General features: G+C 34.6%; 3 protein-coding genes and 1 long non-coding RNA gene across 6 annotated transcripts; 3 read left to right on the top strand and 1 right to left on the bottom strand.

Moving 5' to 3' along the window:
• The first annotated feature begins 9,029 nt into the window (after positions 1-9,029).
• LOC147485222 (xanthine dehydrogenase 1-like) lies at positions 9,030-10,787 on the top strand. The gene is made up of 2 exons (XM_086571860.1): positions 9,030-9,784; positions 10,382-10,787. The coding sequence occupies exons 1-2, from the start codon at positions 9,593-9,595 to the stop codon at positions 10,679-10,681; spliced, it is 492 nt and encodes a 163-aa protein (XP_086427986.1). The 5' UTR covers positions 9,030-9,592; the 3' UTR covers positions 10,682-10,787.
• A 1,307-nt stretch (positions 10,788-12,094) lies between these two features.
• Positions 12,095-13,309, top strand: LOC147485221 (alpha-L-arabinofuranosidase 1-like; the record flags this gene model as incomplete). Its single annotated transcript, XM_086571283.1, has 5 exons — positions 12,095-12,298; positions 12,390-12,435; positions 12,531-12,583; positions 12,708-12,852; positions 13,023-13,309. Coding segments are annotated over 5 exons (624 nt in total), but the record flags the coding sequence as incomplete, so codon positions are not given.
• Positions 13,310-16,859: 3,550 nt separating this feature from the next.
• Positions 16,860-22,622, top strand: LOC147485220 (uncharacterized). Of its 2 annotated transcripts, none has more exons than XR_015201889.1 (5): positions 16,860-16,897; positions 17,070-17,202; positions 18,360-18,467; positions 18,592-18,690; positions 22,512-22,622. It is a non-coding gene; the product is annotated as an uncharacterized LOC147485220 (long non-coding RNA). The 2 variants fall into 2 exon arrangements; XR_015201888.1 differs by lacking the exon at positions 22,512-22,622 and adding an exon at positions 20,105-20,129.
• Positions 22,623-22,671: 49 nt separating this feature from the next.
• On the bottom strand, positions 22,672-26,640 carry LOC147485219 (aspartic proteinase-like protein 1). Of its 2 annotated transcripts, none has more exons than XM_086572321.1 (9): positions 26,482-26,640; positions 26,338-26,408; positions 26,162-26,252; positions 25,574-25,712; positions 25,430-25,500; positions 25,245-25,344; positions 24,283-24,343; positions 24,114-24,185; positions 22,672-23,477 (listed from the first exon to the last, which is right to left on the bottom strand). In XM_086572321.1, exons 3-9 carry the CDS (start codon positions 26,206-26,208, stop codon positions 23,389-23,391), a joined length of 579 nt encoding a protein of 192 aa, XP_086428447.1. In that variant the 5' UTR covers positions 26,209-26,252; positions 26,338-26,408; positions 26,482-26,640; the 3' UTR covers positions 22,672-23,388. The 2 variants fall into 2 exon arrangements, with proteins under 2 accessions (XP_086428447.1, XP_086428448.1); XM_086572322.1 differs by having other exon boundaries at positions 23,427-23,477; positions 24,114-24,201.

Below are 26,640 nucleotides of genomic sequence, written 5' to 3'. Positions count from 1 at the left end.
TGCAGTATGTGCCGCCGATCAATTCTTCATTCGACAATGTACCCCTGGATTCTGTACTCAACTTTGCTATGAGAAGTACAGAAAAGCTGCAGACGTTCACGCCAGTTGTGACGATCAATTTCATTGCACTTGCACACGTTGTGGGACACCGCCTTAGAAATACTTCTTTATGTATTGTTAATTCAAGTTAGAATGGTGATCGTCTTCTAGTAGAGGAATATCTCTACACTATATGATAGCCAGGTCTTTAAGAATCCCATTTCTCAACCGAACCGTGTATTTCCAATCTTTCTATGTTAAGATTTTAGAACCATCTCTCTTAATTATTCTAATCTATTTTTTTTTAAACAATTTGCAAAAAACTCCCTCACTTTACTAAAATTAGAATTACCTTCATATTATTTAAAATAATTTAAAAAACCTCATTCACATCACTGAAATTATATTCAACCTCTCCTAATATTTTTATATGTTAGAGCGACAAAAATCATACTATCCGAGAAATATTATAGCGACAAGTTTAAAGACTTGAAAAAACACCGATGCGTAGCATGATTCGCATACTTGTGTAAAAATAAAGTGGAATAATAAATATTTGAATCAATGCTTATCTCATGGCCTATTGCTGATAGTTTATAGTGATCTTCATTTCTTTCATATATTTACCCATCAATACTATAGTAATAAGACCGACCCTGACCCCGACCCCATGAACTCAACTCTCCTTGCGTTTCTTTGTAAATTACCTCTTTTAGCTCTTAGAAAGAGGGGTTATGGGTTTATTACCTCTTTTAGCTCTTAGAAAGAAGGGCTACGGGTTTTTTTTACTTAACCCTAGCCCTAAAGTTTGTATCTCTTTTTTAGATAATCTTCTATTTGGGAAATCATTACTGATTGCTTCCCACTCCGTCAATTTTATGTGTAACAGACGTTAGTATTTTGTATATTGACAATTTAACCTCTATTTCAAATTTGTAAAAACTTCATATTTTTTTAAAAAAAAATTCGGTCGAAATTTACAAGCTTCCAACTTCCAAGTGTTGAACTTCAATTTTTAAGATTCAATCCTTACCATTGATATCCATATGATAGTTTCAACAACTCCACGTGTCTAAAGTCTAAACCTGTCATATACACCCATATGTTTGGTCATCACCCTGGCCTGCTCTCTATTCTCTAACTTTTGCAACTCCAAAATCCAAATTACGTTACTTATCTCTAACTCTAACAAACACCACTTCATTTCCCCATCACCTCTTACCTCATATAAAACCCACTTTACACCTTCCTCCTCCAAACCACTTCTTATTAGAGAGAGAGATGGTTCGCCATTTTCAAGCTTCAAAGCTTATAGTCGAGCCTTGGCTCAAACAACAAACATGCATAATAGCTTGTATAGAGCCGGTTCAGTTTCAACAACATCAGAAATGAGTCATATAGGACCCAAATCTGGTTCAAACATGCAGAAGAGTTTGCGTTGGTTTGATCTTGATGGATTTCATCTCCATCTTCGTATCATTCGTTTCATCTCCATCTTTGCCGCCCATCGCGACGATAAACATCCCACCCCTCCAGATAAATTTCTAGAAGATTTCTTGCTATATTTAATAACATGTTTAGCTTCTTCGAACAAGACTGCGAGATTAAACGGAGCTCAGGTCTCCTTTGCACAAGTTGTTTCAGCAGTCCAAAAAGCACGTCAGTGTGAATTGTCCTCTAGTGAGTTTCGTCCAGCATAATTACAGAGTACTGAGAAAGGTTTTCATCAATCAATATCTCGCATACCATCAGTCATGTACTTGATTGCAGTTTCAAGTGTTGTGCAATCATCAAACCGAAGTGCAGTTGCACAACTTAATTAATGATCCTTCGGGATTCTTAAATATATCTTAACAGGTGACATCAATGTTTTGAAAACCGAACCGGTGATCGAACCGATTTTTTGTTAAAATGGTCCAACCAGATTCAACCATGGTTCGACTCGGTCGGACTGATTGATGTTTATTTAGTAAATTTTTTAATAATTACAATAATAAAATGAATAAATACATGTTTTAATTCAATATTAATTGGTATTATATATCAAAATAAATTTATTATACAAGAAATACATAGTATTATGTTGGTTTGGAGTTTGGATTATCTTGTTTATGTGTTAGGTTCAACTTCCCATATTATCAATTTTTCAAAAAAAAAAAAAAAAAAAAAAAAAATTATATAAGGGTGATCCGGTTTAAAGCTGAACCGGTTTGCCGGTTCAATCACGGTTTAAACTTAGACCGAGAGTCCAACCATAAACTCAAATTTTAACTGAATCGAACCGAAAATTTACCGATTCCGGTCGGACTCCGATTCAACTACCGGTCCGGTCCGGTTTTCTAAACACTGGGTGACATATCAATAGAGTATTGAATATCGACTCTACCTTTGCCAGAATGGCTCATCTTCATGCAGCTTTATCTTGAGCTCTTCTTCGACACCTTCTTCCTAATCATGATTAGCAACCCATCCTCATCCCCATTATATATCGGATGCTCCCTAATATCCATAACACCAGCAACCATCGTTTGTTTTTGCTTCCCAATTCTCGGGCATTAATTGTTTTGTTTCCCATATCTTTAGATATATATTATAGCTATACCCTCTCGGCTCTATTTTTCGTGGCTTCACAGAGTCTCTAATATTTTCACAACACTCAAAATCTAATTACGGAAATTTAGGAGAAATCTTACTAGCCTAGACAAAAATTAGTAGTCTCAAACTAAAACAGTAAAACTAAACCCAACAATTTCATTCTACGAGTAAAATTCTTATACTCCATTCTCTAAATATATTAAACTATTTATGGCCAATTCCTATTACCAACTTCTCTTAAACCTCACCAGGAGGAGTCAATATACTTCCATCATTATGATTATTATTACCAAGTTCACTTAAACCTCAATATACTTCAATCATTATTCAATACTGATCCAAATATCCAAAATATATATATATATATATATATATATATATATATATATATATATATATATATATCGGAAAAAAAAAAATCCAAAAAAACAGAAAAAATAAATGTAAACAAGATTTAGCAAGTTTGGTTAAGATATATATACAAAATTTCTTCCCTGTCTTTGTGTCTTCGTGAAAAGTCGTGAACCATCTAAGATTAGTCAAGCTATTCCTATGAACTTTCAATAAGAGAAACACATCTACCCAAGGTTTGAAATAAATCTTTGTTTAGTTTTAATTCAGAAACCGTGATTCTTCATACTTTTCTTATGTTGTGCGTAGTGCTTAAACTATGAGTAAGTACTCCGTGTCTAATCACGTTTCTTTGTCGAATAGCTCAAATTGATCATTGAGATTAAGGTGCTTTCATAGCCTAGAGCAGAAAACATTTCCTTGAAGCAAACTATTTTGTCGAATAGCTCAAATGTCTCAAAGTGCGATTATCAAATTGTTGGAAAGATAATACATACGAAGTTCCATGAAAAGTGGGTACTATTTTGCTTTTTTTTTTGTCCTTTTTTCGTTCTTTTCATTTTACCTTTTCTTAAAGATTTTTTTTTGGTAAACTATTTTCTTAAAGAATCGAAAGCCTCATTAACTAAGTGAGGAATGATACAACAAAAAATCTAAGGCATCTACATGACTACATGGTAAATTACAAATCCTAATTGGAATTAATGTTCTATGGTTCTATCATTTCCACTTACAAGATAGGGACGCATGTATCGAATACCTCATCAAGAGAAAGAATATGACCTTTTAGCTATCAACAAATGCTTTTTCTACTTTTGTCATCTTTTATATAATCTAGAATTAACATTCTTGATTAAATATTATAAAGGATGTTTGTTTACCATACTATCGCTATGAGTATGACGAAAGCACAAATTATAAGGTTTACCCTTAGGCTTATTTAGTAGTTTCTTATATATAATCACATAAGAAAAACCCAATCACGTATCTGTAAGAACTTGCTACAGTTTCCATTCATCATGCTCGACAATTGTTCTTGAAACTTAAGCACATCAAACAACTTCAAACAACCATAATTGTGTCTTTCAAAACTAACACCAACATAACATATATACGGATTTATTAATGTGAGTTCTTGTATGATTCCCTGCATCCTATTACAATTTGTTTTCCTTTTGTTCATTGGTTCTCTTTAGTTGATTTTTGCTTAAATTAAAGTTGATAAATTGGCATCGTATGGAGCAGACGTTGTTGGACTCTGCTTTAATGTTCAGAATGTATTGACTTCTACTTGTTGATTCAAGTTTATTCTATCTATGTCGAGGGGGTGCTAGAAAGCGAAAAGTTTGATACGGATAATTGATAGTGAAGGGAGCAGTCTAAGGCCACCGAGCAGTAAAATAACGATGGAAACTCATATTAAGTATATTTGTACCCGGTACCTCAATTAAAAGGAGATCGACCAACGAAGAAATCGACAATGTCGGTATGATTTGATCCACTAGTTGTAATATTTACAACTTTTTTGTATGTGCAGTTCTAGAACCTCCTTTGTAGAATTGTAGGTCCTGCGTGATTTTTTTTGGTGATTAGTGCTTTTCCATAAGGTGTGGATCGACTTTATTCATGTTATAGAGTTACTAAAGTTGCTTTGGACATAATATATTTATATCCTTAAATAAAAAGTTAGTGCCTAAGGCATATATGTCTCTTGCGTGTAATCTAACAAAGGTGTTGTTAGAAATTAAAAGAGGTGGTGTTCGAAATTATTTTTCAAATGCTCAAATATGCTACAAATTCAGTTACTTAATTTGGACATAAAAATATGTCGCTTAGAGAATTAAACACCAATAGATTGAACAATGTTTTTTCATATTTCTGAACAATGGTTGATTATCTAATCTTTTGACACATTGCTCAAGCTAATGTTTTCTACTCATTATAAAATCTATATATAATGAGGTTCCTTTTGGGAACAAGGATTTAGAAAAGGAACTAAGGTTGGTATACACTGGGGGCTGGCGCTGAGCTTAAAGGTATTCCATTTATAGGGTAACCAATATGTTAACTCTGTGGTGGTTCATTACATATAATGAGTTTTAATTTGTGATGCAAATGCATTGAACTAACATCAAAGAATAATTAACAGAAAATTAGAAATTGGACACAACGACATAAAACTAACCTAAAAGAATAATTAACGAGAAATTAAAAATTAGATGCAAACAAACTAATCTCAAAGAATAATTAACGGAAAATACAGAAACGGATGCAATTGGCGTTGAACTAACCTCATATAATAATTAATGAAAAATCAGAAACTAGATGCAAATGCATTGAACTAACCTCAAAGAATAATTAATGGGACATAAGAAATTGGATGCAACTGAGTTGAACTAACTTCAAAGAATAATTAACGTAAAATTAGAAACTAGATGAAACTACATCAAATGAATATTTAAGAAAAATTAACGGGAAATCGAAAAAAAAAATGAAAATGCACCGAACATCAAACTAACCTCAAAGAATAATTATTAAGAAATCAGAAACTGGATGCAAATACAAGGAACTACCCTTAAAGAATAATTAACGGGAAATCAGAAACATGATGCAATTGCATTGAACTAACATCAATGAATAATTAACGCGAAATCGAAAACTGGATGGAAATACATCGAACTAACCTCATAGAATAAATAACGGGAAATCAGAAACTGGATACAAATGCATTGACCTAACCTTAAAGATCGAATACTTAACAGGAAATCAGAAACTAGGTGCAACTGCATTGAATTAACCTCGAAGAATAACAGAAAATCTAAAATTGGATGCATTTTACGAAAAATCGAAAAATTGATGCAAATGCATTAAACTAATCTCAAAGAGTAATTAACAGAAAATAGGAAGCTGAGAGCAACTGCATTGAACTAATCTTGAAGAATAATTAACAGAAAATCGGAAAGTGGATAAAACTTCATTGAATAATTGATAGGAAATCAGAAACTTGATGCAAATGTATTGAACTAATCTCAAAGAATAATTAATGAGAAATCAGAAACTGGATGCAAATGCATTGAATTGAATTCACTTAAAATAATAATTAACAGGAAATCAGAAACTAGATGCAAATGCATCGAACTTAACTTATAGAATAATTATTGAGAAATTGGAAATTAGATGCAAATGCATTGAACTAGCCTCAAATAATAATATTTAACGGGAAACCGAAAACTGGGTGCAAATGCATTGAGCTAACCTCGAAAAATAATTAACGGGAAATCGGAAACTGGATACAACTGTATTAAACAAACCTCAAAAAATAATTAAAGACAAATCGGAAACAGGATGCAACTGCATTGAACTCACTACAAAGAATAATTAACGGGAAATAGGAAACTTGATGCAACTGTATTAAACAAACCTAAAAAAATAATTAACGACAAATCGAAAACAGGATGGAACTGCATAGAACTCACTACAAAGAATAATTAACGGGAAATCGGAAAGTGGATGCAAATGCATCGAACTAAACTTATAGAATAATTAATTAACGAAAATCGAAAACTGGATGCAACTGTATTAAACAAACCTCAAAAAATAATTAACGGAAAATCAAAAACATAATGAAAATGTATTGAACTAACCTTAAATTATAATAAACGGGAAATCATAAACTTGACGCAACTGTATCGAACTAATAAAAAATCATAAACTTGACGCAACTGCATCGAACTAATGAAAAATCATAAACTTGACGCAACTGCATTTCGAAAAATCATAAACTTGACGCAACTGCATCGAACTAACGAAAAATCATAAACTAGATGTAATTGCGTCGAATTAACCTCAAAGAATATTTAACGGTAAATCGGAAATTGGAAGCAAGTGCATCAAAATAATAATTAACGGAAAATTGGAAACTGGATACAAATATATTGAACTAACCTAAAAAAAAAGAATAATTTAATGGGAAATCAAAAATTGGGTGCAAATGCATTGAACTGACCTTGAAGAACAAGTAACGAAATATAAAAAACTAGATGCAATTGCATTGAACTACCCTCAAATAATAATAAACAACGGGAAATCGGAAATTGGACGTAACTGCATAGAACTAAGCTCAAAGAATAGTTAATGGGAAATCGGAAATTGTATGCAAATGCATCGAACTAACTTCAAAGAATATTTAACGGGAAATCGGAAACTGAAAGCAAATGTATATATCCAACTAACTAACCTAAAAAAATAACTAATAGTAAATAAGAAACTGCATGCAAATGCATTGAACTAACCTCAAATAGAATAATTTAATGAGAAATAAAAAATTGGGTGCAAATGCATTGAACTGACCTCGAAGAACAAGTAACAAAATATCGAAAACTGGATGCAAATGCATTGAACTACCCTCAAATAATAATAAACAATGGAAAATTGGAAACTGGACACAACTGCATAGAACTAACCTCAAATAATAATTAACTGGAAATCGAAAGTTGTATGCAAATGCATCGAACTAACCTCAAAAAATATTTAACGGGAAATCAGAAACTGGAAGCAAATGTATCCAACTAACTAACCTAAAAAAATAGCAAACGGGAAATCAAAAACTGCATGCAAATGCTTTGAACTAACCTCAAAGAATAATTATCGGGAAATTGGAAACTGAATGCAACTGCATTGAACTCATCTCAAATAATAATTAATGAGAAATCGAAAAGTGGATACAACTCCATTGAACTAACCTCAAAGAATAATTAACGGAAAATAGGAAACTGGATGTAAATGCGTTGAACTAACGTCAAAGAATAGTTAACGGAAAATTAGAAACTAGATACAAATATATTGAACTAACATCAAAACGAATTTGTATTATATGTAGTGGAAATGTCTCGACAATTGTAGTTTTGCAAATGATGTTTATCATATCTCTTTTTGTATGATTGAGAATGTTATTCAAGTAACGTAGCTTCAATATGATATTCGCCTCATTGGGTATTATCATAAATTAAAACTTCAATCAAACTTCTATTATTAAGCAACAAAAAGAAGTTGAAGGGTATTATCAAGAATGTATTCTTTCTTTTTATAGAGAATGATCGAGGTTTTCATGTTACAAGAAATTTAAATGACTGATCAATATAATATCCACATCTCATAGCTCTGCACAATTGATAATAATTTTCTAAATAATTTAATGTAGCATCACCCGTTCGTAGAACGGGTTTGGAAGGTAGTCATATTCTGAAAACAACAATTATACAGCTCATAACGTAACGCCATAGCTAGCTTTGCTTTGAAATTATTTTAAGTCCCTTTTTTCTCTTATTTAACTTTATCTGAGATAACTTAGGAATTAGGACTCTAGTTATTTCAGATGTACTAATTATATTTGAGGGTTTTGGATTATTAATTATTGAAATTTTGGTGATGGGTTTGTTTGTGTGTATATAATATTGAGGTTACCAGATGATGTGGCAGTGAGTGATTAGTTATGAAAAGAAGTGATTGAGTGTATGAATGTTAGAGTTGAGGAAATCTAATAAATCGTTTTGGGCACGTGGGATTGATTTGTTTGGGTTTTCATTGAACTCATTTAGATTTTCTAATTTGAAGTTTAAGAATGTTGAGTCATCTAAAACGGCTGGTTTGGCTGTGGTTGAATTCTGCTGAGACTTTAGCTCTCATAGTGAAAATCATAACTCATAAGGGTGGTTAATAGTCAAAGACGTGTGTTAAAAAATACGGGGTTTTTACAAATTTGAAATAAAGATAAAATTGTCAATATGAAAAATATCAACGCATGTTACACAAGAAATTGACGGAGTAGAAAGCAATCAGTAATATTTCCAAAATAGAGAGTTAATAAATTTCAGTCAATGCTATCCAATCAATTGGGATATGTTCGGCATTTCGGTCATCACTCAGAAAAGTAAAGTCAAAACACGCGTACACTAAACAATTAAACAGTAAGAAAGACCGGAATGCGAAATGGGACAAAGCAGTGTTGGTTAGCTACAAAAGCTCCTTCTTGTTTCTCCACCTTCGTTGCAGCTACACTATTGGCTGCTTCTCCAACCCCAAAAACTTTATTATCAAATCCTACCATTTTTATTATTATTATTATTATTATATGTTTTCATGTGTGTATGCTTGTCTAGGGTGATTAGAGGGAGTTGGGAACCATTAAATATACGAATATTAATTTCCTTGTTCTTTATTGAGCATAAGTTCATTAAAATCATAATTATCTACAATGAGTATACATATATAATAGCATGCTGTCCGTATAAACTTTATATAAGAGGGTGGATACATCCGCTTTTGGGCTCGGGCAAAAAATTCTACTGGAATTCATGCCTGATGAATTGCAGGACAACACGCATCATGCAGAGGATTTTCATTTTGTCAATATTCTTACTTCACCGTATATAGAAGGAAATCAATCATTATATTCTCACTTCAGTACAAATTTATATTGCTTGATGAAAGATAGTGTTTAAATTAATCTGTAGTTCTTGCCTTTTATGATATAATATATAAGTTTTCTTGAGAGCAGGCCCCTCAAAAACACCAGAAGTACGTCGTCCGTCATGTTCTTGGACTTCCAATGGCAAAAGTTGTTTGCAAGACCAAGCATATTGGTGGTGGGTTTGGTGGAAAAAAAACAAGGTCAGCCATGATTGCTGCTGCAGCTGCTGTGCCATCTTATCTTCTTAATCGACCAGTAAAGCTCACATTAGACCGTGATGTAGATATGATGAGTTCTGGGCAACGTCATAGCTTTCTTGGAAAGTACAAGGTACTGATTTTGGTTCTGTAAATTTGATAAATCATGTACAGGATTCTATTTGGAATGCATAATGTCATGGGTTGACAGCTGAGTTATGGAATAGATTTAATAATTTTCAAGCTTCCATAGTTATAGATGTATAGGGAAGAAGAAGCAAAACTTAAAGAAATGGGTCGTTTCTAATGCACCCTTAGAGTATTATACATTGTACTGTAGGGCAAGATATTAGATTGAAATTACCTCTAAAAAAAAGGAAGTATTTCTAAAACAGTTTCTTCAATGGGATTGTAGTCTTCCATCTAAAGAATTGCCATATTTCCTTGGCCTGGAGATTCTTACAAGTTAAGAAGTTCATAATTTTTGGTGCTCTTACTCTGTTATTTGGGTTAAGAGCAGATATAATTACATAATTCCAAAAAAAAAAAAGTTAAATAATATCGGACAGGCACTTGCATTTGGTTTTGCATTAGCTACAGAAGGTATGGCCTATCCAATGATGACGATGACGCCAATTGCTTGTAGTGTTTCTAGCATGCTATGTGTGGTTGCATGCAACTTTTTTTGAATTTGTCACAAAATTACTTCATTTTCTAATTGTGGTCTCAGGTTGGATTTACAAATGAAGGAAAGCTGCTTGCGTGGGACCTTTCTTTGGCAGTCTTGGAGCGTGCCATGTTTCATTCGGACAATGTCTATGAAATACCAAATATCAGGATTGCCGGAAGAGTTTGTTTCACTAATATCCCGAGTAACACAGCTTTTCGTGGATTTGGTGGGCCTCAGGGCTTGCTAATTGCTGAAAATTGGATCCAACGGATTGCTGTGGAACTTAAGAGAAGCCCTGAAGAGATTAGAGTAAAAGGCCTCCTGCCCTTGTGTCTTTTATTTGTTTCTTGTTTGGTATAATATTTGTTAATTCTTGCTCATTATCATTGTTGTTCTATTTCTTTCATGTGAAAATTTTACTCTCAGTAAATTAATTTTCAAAGATAAGGATCTGTTTTATGGTCAAGAACTTCAACATTGTACCTTGACTCCACTTTGGGATGAACTGAAGTATTTTTGTGACTTTTGGAAGGCTCGTAGTAAAGTTGATCGATTTAATTCGCAAAACTGTTGGAAAAAGCGTGGAGTTGCCATGGTTCCAACAAAGTTTGGCATCTCCTTTACTTTAAAATTTATGAACCAGGTATGTTGTCAGTGCCGGCCTTGAGGCCAAGCAACCAAGCGATTGTTTTGGGCCACCAAACCAAAAAATAGGGACCAGCACAAAACAACTTTCTAATAAAGAGTTAAGTTAGTTGTCACTTATTTAGGACAAAAAATAAACCAACCATATTTTTTTAAAAAAAACACACGATTTCAATTAATCCGTCAATGCCTGAGAACCCAACTCTTTATATTAAATTCTTTGACAATACTTACCCCACTCGTTACAAACAATTAAAAAAAAACAAAAAACACTAAACTAATTCACAATTAAAAAACCTAAACTTTTATCTATATCTAAAAAAAAAAATAAAACTCTTCTGTCAAATAACAAAATCACTCACAATCCCCGAGAACACAACTCCTTATTAAACTATTTGACAATACTTACCCCACTCCCACTCATTACAAAAAATTTAAAAAAAAAAAACAAAAAACACTAAACCAATTTCATCTACCAAATAACATAATCACTCACAATCTCCGAGAACCCAACTCTTTATTAAACTCTTTGGCAATACTTACCGCACTCCCATTCGTTACAAAAAATTAAAAAACAAAAAAACAAAAAACACTAAACTAACTAACAATTAAAAAATTCTAACTTTTATCTATATCTAAAAAAAACAAATAAAACTCATCTGCCAAATAACAAAATCACTCACAATTCCCGAGAACCCAACTCCTTATTAAAATCTTTGGCAATTCTTACCCCACTCATTACAAACAATTAAAAAATAATAATAATAATACTAAACCAACTCACAATTAAAAAATCCAAATTTTTATCTATATATAAAAAAACAAATAAAACTTCTCTACCAAATAACAAAATCACTCACAATCCCCGAGAACTCAACTCCTTATTAAACTCTTTAGCAATATTTACCCCACTCGTTACAAACAATTAAAAAAAACAAAAAACATTAAACCAACTCACAATTAAAAAACCCAAACTTTTATCTATATATAAAAAAAACAAATAAAACTCTTCTGTCAAATAACAAAATCACTTCATTCGCTCTCTCTTAGATTATATTAAATAACACAAGTTTAAAAAAAAAATTGATATAATGCCACATTCTAGCAGTCTTTAATCATCATTAATAAAGTGTACATTTCTTGAGGGTCAACTCAGAAAGTTCTCTTGTTCCTTTTATTATCTCAGGTGGTTGTTGTGTCGAAGGTGAATGGCTAAGAAATGCATTTCGTTGGAAGGAAACCGTTGGTCCGTGGGAGGAGAGACCTGGACACTTTGGGGATGTATGGATGTACTGGACTGACGACGGACTTGGATACTTTGAGTTTCTTCAAGTAGGTATTTTATGGTATTTCTTAGTTTAGTTTGTCCTCTGAGAAACTTTTTAAGTAGCCAATTAAGTGACAGCTACCATATTCGATGTAGCTAGCAGAGGATCTGGGAGCTTTGCCATTGTGGGTGGTAAATAGCGGTACATCTTTCTTCAAATAGCTAACATGTTTTCACCAAAGAAAGATGGATTTTTGTCTATTTTAACTGATGCTTTATTTACCATTCTTCTCCCAGGAATCAGCCACGGAGAAGAAGTTGCTACTTCTAGCATCTTGCCTTTTGTGCAGGTAGGCTGAATTTTTCATTTTTGTTTACTTCCCCATTAAAATTTGAATTTTATATTCATATTTGTTTTTGTTACCTCGATTCATTTTACTAACAATCACTGTTACTCTGTCATTTTTAATGCAGGAAATGCTTGACAGCGTAGAATTCGCCAGAGGTGCTCCTAATTCAACATGGGGGGCTGTTCGAGCAGCAATGGGCCATCCGGAACCCTTTGACTTAAGATACGTCGCTATAGGCAATGAAGATTGTGAGAAAACTAATTACCGTGGTACGTGATAGATGATGTTATCTCCTGTTTCTGTTTGTTATTCTGAAGGGTAATTGTATTCCGTATATGAAGTTCAGTTATCGTAATTTCTTTACTTATATCTTTAAGGATGATATACGTGAACATTTAGGACCTAACATAACACGTTTTCACATTTGGAATTAATGCAGGTAACATATCTGGAGAGGCTGCAGTATGTGCCGCCGATCAATTCTTCATTCGACAATGTACCCCTGGATTCTGTACTCAACTTTGTTCTGACAAGTATTTAAAAGCTGCAGACGTTCGCGCCAGTTGTGACGATCAATTTCATTGCACTTGCACACATTGTGGGACACCACCTTAGAAAATACTTCTCTATGTATTGTAATTCAAGTTAGAATTGTGATCGTCTTGTAGTAGAGGAACATGCAAAAATAAAGTGGAATAATAAATATTTGAATCAATGCTTATCTCATGGCCTATTGCTCATAGTTTATAGTGATCTTCATTTCTTTCATATATTTACCCACCAATACGAGGGTAATAAGACTGACCCCATGAACTCAACTCTCATTGCTTTTCTTTGTAAATTACCTCTTAGAAAGAAGGGCTCTGAGTTTTTTTCACTTAACTCCCAAAGTTTGTACTCTTTTTTGAGATAATTCTCCATTTTGTAAATAATTATTGATTGCCTCCCATTTTATTTTGTGTAACAGATGTCCTATTTCAAATTTGTAAAAACTAAAAACCCCCTATGCAAAATATCAATGTTTATACCAAAAATTGAAGGAGTATGTAATAATTTCCAAAATAAAAAGAGGGTACAAATGTTGGGAGGTTAAGTGGGTATTTGGTTCTCATTTTTTCAAAAAATCATTTTTTCTTAAAAAACATTTTTATGAAAAAGTATTTATTCTAAAAACAACTTTTCAATAAACGTGTTTGGTTGTGATTTTTCTTAAAAACTATTTTATCAAATCAGATTTCGCACTATGTTTCTGGATATATTTTGGCATATCGTGGCATAAATCACTAAAGTCTAAAACATCCGGAGAGTTCATTTGCCTTGAACACTCAAAGTGTTTCCTTCAAAGAAAAATAGTTTTTTAACTTGAAAAACAAGTTCCACCTAATTATCATAAAACAAGTTTTTGGGACCAAAAAGTGTTTTTTGAATGAAAAACTTTTTTTTTTTTAAATATAAACCAAACACATTTATTTTTTCAAAAAATGTTTTTTCCACTAATAAACACTTTTTGGCAATAAATAAATAGGATCCAAACACCCTCTAAGTCCCCGTAAAAAAAAAATAGCCTCCACGGAACATTTGTTAACCCATTGATTAAGGAGAGCGAGTTTGTTGACAGACTTGTCCACAAACACCAACTTCTCATTGGTCCAAACACTTTGTGGGCCAAATAAATAGTTTTTTCGGACAGATAAACAGTTTTCCTGGGCAGCCTCTCCACCAATCAGGACACGAGGTCTTGTGTACAGCAAATAGTGGTATGTCCACAAACTTATTATGTTGATTAAGAGTTTTAATACTACTCAGGAAAAGCATTTCCCCTTATTAAAGGGGGTGGCTTGGAATCTGATCAGCGGTTTTGGGAAAAATTTCTGACTCTTTAAATTTCAGTCAATGCTATACAATCAATTGGGAGTTTGGGACATGTTCACCATTTCGGTCATCACTCAGAAAGTGAAGTTAAAACACGTGTACACTAAACAACTAAACAATAAGGGCATCTCCAATGGGGGTGTAAAATTACACCTCCACATAGTTGCCACCTAGGTGTTATTAGGATTTTATTACTCCAATTGTAAATTATTATAGAGTTCATATATATCCACTCTCTAATATTCCCAATGGAAAAGTGTAAAAAAATTCAATTTTAAACTCGGACCATTACTTTAAGTGACGGTCCGAGTTTAAAATGTTCAAATTGTGACTTTAGAAATAGATAGGGACGACATTCCAAGTGACGTCCGAATTTTTTTTTACGTAGACGTTTGTTCAAGTGTCGCCTAGGCTTTTTATTAGCTGATAGCGAGAGAGGGAATTCCCCACCTTTTCTATCAACTAATACTCTATTACGTACCATATAACACCCCATTGAAAAGAGTTTTTGAAATTTGAAGTGTAAAATTTCCACATTATACTTTTTACACTCCCCCCCTATTGGAGATTCCATAAGAAAGACAGGAATGCGGGCAAAGACTAGTGAAAATGCACATTATTAACTCCACACGTTCTATCTTCAAAGCCCAATTTTGTAATAACCACATCTATTCCCTCATAAACACATTCTACAGCCAAACAAACCCTCACTTCCCGCCAAATTCAAATCTAAAAAACATGTGTATCAACGGTCAATTAAAAGAAGCACTTGTAGAGATGTGCATTCAAGGAACCAAAATGAAATTCCACGGCTACAATTCCCTTCTAACATTATGCGTTAACCGTAAAGCAATTAGAGAAGGCCAAAGGGTCCATGGTCATATGATTAAAACAAGGTACCTTCCACCTGTGTACCTTAATACAAGATTGATCGTTTTGTATACAAAATGTGATTCGTTAAATGATGCGAGAAAAGTGCTTGATGGAATGCCTGAAAGGAATGTCGTTTCTTGGACTGCTATGATTTCAGCTTATGCTCAAAGAAGATATCACACTCAAGCATGGCTTCTTTTCAACCAGATGTTAAAATCAGGTAACTTATACTAATAAATTATAGTGCGTCGAGTTTAGTTCTTGGTCGTACATGAAAATTTGTGTGGGAGGAAATTGTTTTTTGAGTGTCATAGCAGTACATTGTCTATACTTCTGGAAGTAGTTATTAGCGTGTCAAATGAAATTATTGCTGATACAATTCTCACTGGATGTATGGAGTATGGACCACTAGAACCTAAATGCCGAAATGTCGTAACCTATCTAATAAATTATGGTGTGGCCGAGCTTAGTTCTGGGTCATACATTAAAAGTTGTGTGTGATATGTACGTAATGTGTGCAAAGCATGACCTTTTTTAAATTCCAAATGGTTATAAGTGTTATAGTCTTAAACTAACAAGCCACATATCCACAATATAAGAAAGCTCAATGTTAAATTTTATAGAGATGAATTTGAGGCTGGTAAAGTGCTAGAAGTTGCAGGGACTAGGGGTGTCAAAATGGCCCTCAAACCCTTAGCCCGCCCGTCCCGACCCGGCCCATGGGCCCAAAAAGCCCTCAAAATGAGGCCCTCACACATTCGTGGGCTGGGCCAACCCGGCCCTCAAGCCTTTGAGGGGAGGGTAAGGGCCTAGACTTTGAAACTTAAGCCCTCCCTTAAACCCGGCCCTCATTAGGCCCTCAACATCTGTATATATATATTATAGCTCTCCCCTCATCAATTGAGGGAGAGTTTTGAGAGTGTCCACGTGGGCAAAACTAATTACGATAAAATAGGGAGAGCTAAAAAAATTCATCTACCTTTTTTTGTGCGGGAATCTAACCCCAACAAAAACCCCAAACTCTCACAAAGTCAAAAAAAAAAAAAAAACTAAAAAAATTATGATAAATCAGGAGGAAAAACTCTCTCACTAACTAATCTCTCTCCACTTCGAATAAGTCCCTCGAATTGATGATCTCTCTCCTCTCTTCTCACTACATCCTTTCTCTCTCATTTGATCTCGAGGCGCAGACGACCCGATCTATTCCCTTGATTTTTGTTTGTTTGTGATTTGAGGTTAGTTCTTTCTTCCCCTTTTCATTATCCTCGAGAAATCTTCAAAGGTCTTCTCTAATAATCGGCATTAGATGAAGGCGAGCCCCCATCTATAGAAGCTAAAACTCCAACCCAAAAAAGACATGTGTTCATGGCTCGGGATCTGAAAAAAAGACCCACCATGTCCGACAAAGTCGTAAGTGCTCCTTGCAATGGTTGGGATGGGGATTCTTAGAAACAACGACAACAAAAAACTACAAGAAGACTACTAGAGTATGGGAAGGCAACATTATTCATCCGGTCCACAAACGTGCGTGGTAAAATCTCATGAGTCGGCCGTCTTCATGAGAATAAGGTGCATGCATTAGTGTGATCATAGAAAGAAATAATTTAATACCTTTTACATGTCAAGTCGATACCCTTTTGTACAATTCATTGATTTGAGTCCGCTTTAGCATTTTCTCGAACTTATTTCATATTGTTATGATTCTCTGAACAATTTCTTATTTAAATGATTATCATTATAGGAGAGGAAGCAGAGGTCGTGGTTTTATTTGAGCGATTAATCCTATAAGCTCCAGCAGCTTGATGGGCATATGCCTTCCTATGTATGCTGCCAACGTGAATGAACTAAGATATTGATGGTGAAATACTTTAAAGGTGTGCTTTTTTATATATTTATATTTATTTTGTTCTTTCCTTTGGGTTTCTTGATTTCTTCTATAGTTTCCTGTAGGTCTTTCTATTGTTAATCCACTAAGAGTGTTTCAACATATCTTCGATTGTTTTCATGTTTCGTCAGCTACTAACACCTTACACAATTCTACGAAAGAGAGGACATTGTACTATTGATAGAGCTATATATGTCCCTTTGACATAAGCATCTTAGTGGACTCGCTGTTGGTAATAATTAGTTTTAATAGTGTGGTGGTTTTGGGGATGCCACGACATCTCTGTTGGGGTTGCTTTCAATACAAGTTTGTCTGGGTAAATGAGATTAGGGGTTGTTTTCGATACAAGCTGGCTGGGTTCGAGTAATTTGGCATAGAGATGCCACTATAATTGGTCTTATTATTTAAGCATGTTCATACTCATTTGCATATAGTTGTGAGGTGTAACATAGAGTCTTTCCCTTCTATTTAGCTCCAAAGGGGTCTAGCTCTCCGTAAAGGTTCATTCTTCAAACATTCACAATGTCTGAGTTTCACCATTCAAACATAGTGTAGTTGGTACTGTAGTTTATTTATCAATACTTGAGAAATTAATTGGTTTTGAAAAGTTCTTGAATAATCTTTGGTAGTTTGATTTATTTAATGTAATATGGGTTACTCTTTAAATCTATCATGAATTTCCACAATGTACAAAGCTTCATGGTTCCATATACGATGGTGATAATGTTACAAAATCACCGACAAAAGAAGGAAATATGATGTAAGTCAAAAAAGTTTCTAGGAAATTTAGATTGTATTGCCAGTTAGGCTTATTTATTTGGAGTTGCTAAAGGGCCTTTGGCATGTGTAGTTTGTTTTGTCTTCTTTATGTGGCTGTGCTCGGAGTTAGTTGTTTATTATTTAAGTTCTCAAGTTCATGTAATTAGTTTGTTTAGCGTGTTTAGTATGGTTATTGACTTTGGTAGTATGAAAATATTCATACATGGCTTTGTGCAGTTTTTCTGTGCGTGTTTAGTACTTGAATTACTCGACCATTGAATTTTTGACGACCTATATGATAACTCAGTCACTATAAATGTTTCATATTATTGGCTTCTCATATGCTACTTGGTTTGTACTTATTGAATTCTTTATGATTCATTTCAGTGACAAGTGATTAAGCATCATCATACAACTCTAAAAGATGAAGAGGGGCAGCCTCCAAATCACTAACATGTCATCAATGGGGCTCAAACGATCTTTGCGGTCCTCAAGGTATACTTTTTGTCCCATTTTCTTTTTTGATTCATTAGAAATTTGGTAATTTTCTTATTTGTTTTTCTTTACTAAAATTGTTTTTCTTAATGAAATTATTTGAATTGGTTTTTATGCCCAATAGATGCTGTGTTTTCATCTTTCTTCTCCAATGAAACCAACGGATATCCAAGATGGAGGTTTGATTGATTGCTTGCTTAAGTGGAAGAACAAATGGATAACGGTAAGTTCTTCTAATTTATTCACGTTACCTTTGATTGCTTTACCATGCTTATTTCTTGCAATGCCGTTATTGAATTTTTTAAATACATCTCTTAAACTTAATTTTTGATCACGTCTTTAATTGGTCAGACAATTAATGTGGTTGGATAAGTGCTTTTGGATGGTAAAACAGATTTTTCCCTTACAATGGTTGTAAGCTTAGTTTGTTTCATGTTCTATAGAAAGTCGGGCTTAATTTCTGGAACTAAATCTATATCATTGCCATTACCTGGCCTAGAAAACCATTTAGAAAATTAAATTGCTTGAATTGCAATTAAACTAAGAAGAAAGTAAATAAATAAAATTGCTTTTGGTCAGATGCCTATTCATATAAATTAAAATAATATGTATTTAATGAATGTTGAATTGGCTAAAACGTTCTAGGGCCTAAGGGTTCACACGCACCTTATATCAACACATCATTCACATGTGCGAGCTTTGTAACCTTGCACGTATTAGATTCGGTTAAAGATTATACGAACGCACAAAAATAAAATGTTGGTTGCTTGAATATTACTTTAGAAACACGCCAAAGAATTACTTAATGGTAAACAAAGTGTATTCGCAGAAGCCGGACTCTTTGGAGGGTCCTCTAGCACTTAATGCAATAACTGAGCCTTTCACGAAGAAATTATGTAATAAATACGGTCCGAACTTCTCGGAGCATGAGTATTAGCTATAATGACCAGTTTGATCTTTTGCAGTAGCTCTCCCCTCATCAATTGAGGGAGAGTTTTGAGAGTGTCCACGTGGGCAAAGCTAATTACGATAAATCAGGAGAAAAAAACTGTCGCACGAAATTAAAACGAAAACCCTGTAACCTCTCTAAAACCCCAAAACCTCTTACTTTGCTCACTCATTCACTTTTGAAATCAAGAATATTTCTTAACTTTCAAATTATGAAAAACCCAAACATAGATTTAGACAAAATACATATCCAGCTTGAAGCTTCAATCAACATTCTCGCTTCCGCTCACAAACATAATTTTTGGGTAGCCCGGATAAGAAAGTTGCTGAAATTGCACAATAGGGGATGAACAAATTGAGTAAGTCTCTCTTCGTCTCTTTCATGAACCCTACCCTCTTCAATTCACTCTGAGCCAACTCCAATTACCCACCCCTATTTATTCAAAGTAAAAAAAAAAAACAAAGGGTTTGGACGTTTTAGATTTCCTCCCCATCACTGCTAATTGGAACGATCTGAGTCCATAACGGATTGTTGAACCATGTGAAACTATGATTGTGAGCTATACAAATTTAGATTTTCATGGAAAAACTTAAATTTGTTCTTGAGAGATGGTTGAATCCTCTACATAAGACAAAGGGAAGGAAATCTTAACATAGCAAGTGATTTATTCTACATTTGTGTGCAATAGGAGCATAATTCTTAACTAAAAATGTCGTGTCTCCGGAGTGTCCCTGCCGTGTCTCGGTGCATACCGTGCAACATAGGAGCATATGCTCAGTGGATTTTGGTTATAGGAGTTTTAAGGTATTGGGCTCTTTCTTATTGTCAAAAGTTTATTGCAAATTCTAAGGTATTGCTTATCATAGAGCTCGAGATAGCTTTACACCTCTGAGCTGATTCAACTTCATTTGCTTGATATTTTTCAGTAGCAGAAGCTTCAGATTTGGAAATACATATTCGTTAGAGCTTAGAAATAATCTCCGAATAGATATTAATTAGAACAACGAAGAAGTGGACAAATGAAGTAAGGCAGATGCTGTTGTCTGAAAAATCGGATGCAAGATTAACAAAGTTACTCACCACCATGAGGTGTAGAACTTGAATATATTTGGGAAGTACTGAAAGAACTTGAGCCATGAAACTGTGCATCCCTCATATCCTATCATAAATCATTTCAGTAAAAGAATAACAGAAGAATATGCATAACATTCATACTTTCGAATTGAAAATAAAAAAATAATCTAAAATAGTTATGCTCACAGAAAAAGAAGCACTGTGCCTCAGTCCGCTATCTCTGGAAGTCGTAGAAAATTTCTCCGAAATGGATCTTTCTATACGTTCTCTTGCCTCCATAGCAGCCTACTCTGCAGCACGCTCCCGAGCCTCTGCAGTTGCTCTCTCTACTGCAGTACGCTCTGCCCTGAGTCTGGATTATGTAGAAGCCTTCTCAGCTAATGAGTTCTCTCGAGCCTCTGCACATGCTTTCTCTAATCTTTCACGAGCCTCTGCCATTGCTCTTTGACGAGCTTCAGCAGTAGCTCTCAATATACGCCCTCTCGCGAGCTTCGCGAGTTGCCCTTTCAACAGCCATTCTATCTTTTTCTCTTTCCCTCTGTATATCCTCTTCTAATTTTCTTCTCCGTTGGTCCTAAACTTAACAAAAATATAAATTTTAATGGACACTACCTGCAGCAAGTGCTGTGTATGGGCTGCTTAAGCTATTTTAACACCACAAACCACAAATACACGTTCCAGTGCAGTGCTATACGAGGCATTAATCGTCCAAGAATTGAATGGCAAAGGACGATTTTATTGAAACTTTCTGAAAGATTATTAAAAAAGAAGCAAACTTCCTCATCCACGTGTGAAAGTACTCTCAATTCCACCAAAGGGAACTCCTTCCAAATGAAAAACTATGAGTCAGCCTTTTGAGACATACATCACCAACCTGAGAAGTATCTCCATACACCATACAAGTGTACTTGCAAGTTGCAACTAAACTATCAAGATTTTTAACTCTTCTTCATCAATGTCCAACTGTCGGACCATTATGTTTTAGTTAGGTTAATTAATTCATGAAGCCCTAAACATTAAACTAGACTTTATTTTTCTGAGCTGCAGCCTTGCAGGACAGTTTAATATATTCACTCAGATTCTCTTCATTTGTTTTCTCAGGAAATCAACTTTGTCTCTTCCTGAATTGAGTTTAGTAATATGAAACTTGGGATATAGACAAAGAAAGAGAGATCCCTTCAAGTTGAGGCAGCAACTCTACGTGTTGGGATATTTTAGTTGCAACACTAGCAAGTTGCAACACTAGCTCTTGAATTAGATATCAGTAGTTATGAAGCTTAACAGAGCAATACTTGATAAGGTCACAAGGATAATGTTATCATATTGTCGATTATAGTCCAAAACCGAATACTATATACTACATTTTTATAACATATTACTATATTAGGCTTCATTTTTGGCATTGGTAAAACAGTTTAGTACTTTTGTTCTTATGATTTTGAACTTACAAAGTTACATGTAATGCATGCACTATCTCCTTTAAAACCAAACACAACTGAGTTTGTGGTCTGGAACTCATTCTTCAGAAACTGTAAAGTCAAGCTTTATCAAAATCACTATCTTTGAGTGAAACTTAAAGATTTGAGTAATAATGGGCTGCGGGCATATGGTTTCCATTTGCGTGTCTGTTGGCTCCCCTATCCAGCTGTTTAACCCTGCCTATTAGAATGGCATACCGAACCACAAACTGGATTTAAAAGTTGGTGTTCCGATCATGTTAATGAGAAACCTTAATCAGAGTCGAGGACTGTGCAATGGGACTAGGATGATCGTCACAAAATTGGCTTCCAAAGTGATATATGCGGATATTATTACAACAGAGTAGGAGATCCAGTCTTTATTCCAAGAATAGTTTTGTCCCCAAAGTGATACGAAATGGCCATTTGAATTCAGAAGGAAGCAATTCCCTGTTAAAGTTTGTTTCGCTATGACCATAAACAAAAGCCAGGGACAAACATTCGAAAAAGTTGGAATATATTTGCCAACGCCAGTTTTCACTCATGGCCAGTTATATGTTGCAGTTTCAAGAACAAGCTCACGAGAGGGACTGAAGTTTTTAATCAGAAGGAATGGGGACGAGCCTGAAGGACATACACAAAACATTGTCTATAAAGAAGTTTTCAATTCAATCTGAATATTATTACACTCAAAGGTATTTTCTTAAAACAAATGATTATTATATTTTTTATATTTTAGACACTGATTTTATTTTTTTTACATTGTTTTATAGGAAAATCTCCTTTCAACGAAATAGAGACAGTATGGCCATAAACAGCACAGAGATCAAATCCTCCTTACTTCAGCGTAATTGATTATCTCCTAAGCCCTGTAGTACTACGGACAGTAGGAGATAATGTTAGCTACCTTAACGTTCCCTTCTACTCTGTCTTCTTCATGATTCTATTAAATCATATTGTATGGAATCTTATCTATTCTTAATTATTCTTTTTAATGTTTTGAATTCTTCTTAACATGCAAACTTTATTAAGTACATTAATGTTCGGATTGTGTACTCATTCAACAATGCAGTGAGAAGACCATTTTGGAACTGAAGGTAATGATTCTAAACACTCGATGCTTCCAAACACCAAATTTTTTTGTTTCTATGTCCTGATTTCTGTCAGTGCTCTTAAGTTTGTTAGAGTATGTATAAAAAGACATATAGTGACATGCAAATAAATTGAGGTGACCAACATGATTACTTGGACGAGTTCGTAGGACAGCGGTGTTAGCGTAGATTTCACTGAGCAAAGAATTCAGAATTCCGCACCTACTCCGTTATATCGACAAAATAGATCCAAGAAACAGTATATGTTTTTCATGCAAGGATAAGAAATATAACATAAAAATTAACCTGAAGTCCAAGAGCCCATTTCCGCTTAACCGGGAAGTGATGTCTCAAGCCGATTCCCTGATAATCCCTATACCCCACAAAGCGATGCCCCATGGCTGAAGCTCCAGGTTCACTTGGATGCATACATCTGGTACTATGGATTGACATAGTTTTCAAAAATATAGTGCTTTGGTGTCAAAACATCCTAAAAGTTAGGAAAAGAGAAGAAGTTGCATAATACAATGTGGTATTTCAAATATATTGATGGTCGAAGGAAGAGAGGGGGAAAGATCTTAAGTTAAACATAGTCATAAGAACCAAGCTGTCATCACATTGCTATACATATTACTGGAAGGACCAAACCAAGGGTCCTGATAAAAGGTAAACCACTATGGGATTTATATACAGATTAGTGGTGCCACATGCCTAGAACATGACGCCAGTGAGAAAGTTAACGATGCTCCCAATTATGAGTTTGTACATGCACTGCAGTGTGTGTGTGTGTGTGTGTGTGTGTGTGTGTGCGTGTCTGTGACCTGTATAAGGTACATAACCATGGAAACAGGCAGTGGAACATAAGCTAATTTTGGCAGTGGAACATAATAATTTCAAATTTTGGTCGGATTTTTCAGAATATTTCAGAATTCCAAACGGAATTCCAACAATTCTGAAATCCTTAACTATTGTAGTATTACACATTAATATGCCAAGATGAAATTCAAGTTACAAACAGCTAGCGAAAACGGTTAAATTGTTATACAAGATAAATGTGAGTAATTTGTGTACTCACAATTTGAACGTGACCAATGCAGTTTCAGATTTTCCCGATCATACACAATGCGGTAGCCAGTCATAAAGTTCTCTGCATAAGCAATTCACTATGAAGTAATAAAACCAAAGGAGGAGGGGAGGGGAGGGGGGATAAAACATTAAAATTCTGCAAAAGTATCTCAACTTACGGCCGATGATTCCAAAGTCTCCTTCGATGGACTGTATAGCTAGACAAAATCCGGTGACTCCCTGCGCCAACAAATCCAACCATTTAGGTTTGACTACTTTCTTTGGAGTTCACATAAGAACCTCCTTGCACAACAAGAGTTAAAGAAATATGTGTTCCTCAAAGAGGATTATATAATTTGAAAACAAGTTTTAGTTATTCAAGTTTTCAACAAATAAAGAGCACATCAAACATCTACGATCTCAACTAATCCAAACATTTCATCTTGAAATTTGAAGCTGAGTTAGGGTGCTCTCTTTTTTTCTCAAACATTTGGATGACAATAAAAGGACCGAAAAGATAACGAGTTCATGCAAAACAATATTAGGAGAAAACATTATCTCAAAGGGCACGAATGAGGGGTTTCCCAAATCAAGAGCTAAAATAAAGGACACCCCTCTATTACTTCATGTACTGAGAAGTGTACTTCTTGACGCTTGAAGTGAGTCTCAGAGGCGCTTGACGCTTAATAATTATTATTATTATCATAATTTTCTAATTATAAATAGTAATAATAACAGTAATAGCAATAATAGTAGTAATACCAATTGTAATAAAATTTATAACAAGTAAATGAGGAAAAATGTGGTTGGATGATGGAAGGTTGTGATTTCTAATAGACTGAGGTGTTTTGATTTTCAACACATAGCCTAACAGGGAGTTTGTAGTCATTACTCTTTAAAGAAGTTATGAGGTAATCAAAAGAGATACATAAAATTAGAAAATGGAAAAAGATATAAGACTTGAGCCTCAAGGCAGTAAAATCATAAAAGGCTCCAGGCGCACCTTGAGGCTTAAGCCTCAGCGAGTTTTCTTAAACCCTATCCAGGATTTAATGCAATAGAGAATAAGCTCTAGCACACACTTTGCAGACAATTAACAAGTTAAGAGATGAAAACTCGGATCAAGAAACAAAGAATATACCTGATCGCCATGTATAAGGAAAATTGGATTACGAACGACAAAGGTATTGTTGAGTGCAAACATTAATGTCACAGAGGGAATCTTGCGCAACTCCTCAGAGCTGTTACATAAGCAGCAGCACAAATAAGCAAGAATCACGTGGGAGAAAGCTCATAAAGTACCCTTTACCAAGTGCTGCAACTTACATGGCCTCATAGCAGTACTCCCATGGGGATCCTTCATAGCTGGACCTTTTGGCATTTACTCCTCTGTCAAACTAACATAAAGAAAGAAAAGTGTTGGGCTGGTGAAAAAGAGTCAAAAACATAGTTTAAAAAGGCAAGAAATACCTCCAAAGAAACTTTCTTATAGGCTTCATCTGGAAGCAATGTGAATGATGTCCCACTATCAACCTGTGCTTGGAAGCCAGATTGCTTAATACAAGAAGTCCCAATACAACAATCCTTCACTTCAACCATGTAGGCAATACTGAATCAAAGAACAAGCTAATTAAGAAGAGCGTGAATTGAAAGGAGAAAACAACTGAAAGGGAAAACAAATCAATAACAACGCAAAATCATCTAAGATAGATAATTAGGAAACATGAACAGCTGACCATCATCGCTTAACAAAATAACCTGATTGATTAAGATGTTAGTGAGAAGATGGGAAAAGGTGTCTTCAGTTGCTTCATCACATTGCTAATCAGACTCAATACCTTAACGTAGTACAGTTGCGTCAAATACAGATAAAAAATAATTTGGAAGGCATAGGCTCCTATCTCTAGCTGAGTTTTTTTTCTGATGAGGTGCAACCTACACTCAGTGCGTCTTATGAAGACGTCTCTTCCAACAGATTGTCTGATGAGGTTCCAGTAAACTTTGCATTAGAAACAAAGATACTTGCATTAGGTCAAAATGCGTTTTCAGCTCCCTAACCTCAAAATCTTAGCAGCCTGAGCGAACTCGAGCACCTCGATCTCCATAACACATTAATGTCACAGAGGGAATCTTGCGCAACTCCTCAGAGCTGTTACATAAGCAGCAGCACAAATAAGCAAGAATCACGTGGGAGAAAGCTCATAAAGTACCCTTTACCAAGTGCTGCAACTTACATGGCCTCATAGCAGTACTCCCATGGGGATCCTTCATAGCTGGACCTTTTGGCATTTACTCCTCTGTCAAACTAACATAAAGAAAGAAAAGTGTTGGGCTGGTGAAAAGGAGTCAAAAACATAGTTTAAAAAGGCAAGAAATACCTCCAAAGAAACTTTCTTATAGGCTTCATCTGGAAGCAATGTGAATGATGTCCCACTATCAACCTGTGCTTGGAAGCCAGATTGCTTAATACAAGAAGTCCCAATACAACAATCCTTCACTTCAACCATGTAGGCAATACTGAATCAAAGAACAAGCTA

Source organism: Coptis chinensis, chromosome 7, assembly GCF_015680905.1.
Source record: "Coptis chinensis isolate HL-2020 chromosome 7, ASM1568090v1, whole genome shotgun sequence".
NCBI lineage: Eukaryota > Viridiplantae > Streptophyta > Magnoliopsida > Ranunculales > Ranunculaceae > Coptis > Coptis chinensis.
The sequence above is the reverse complement of the archived record's forward strand: the minus strand, read 5'-3'. Positions and strand labels throughout refer to the sequence as shown.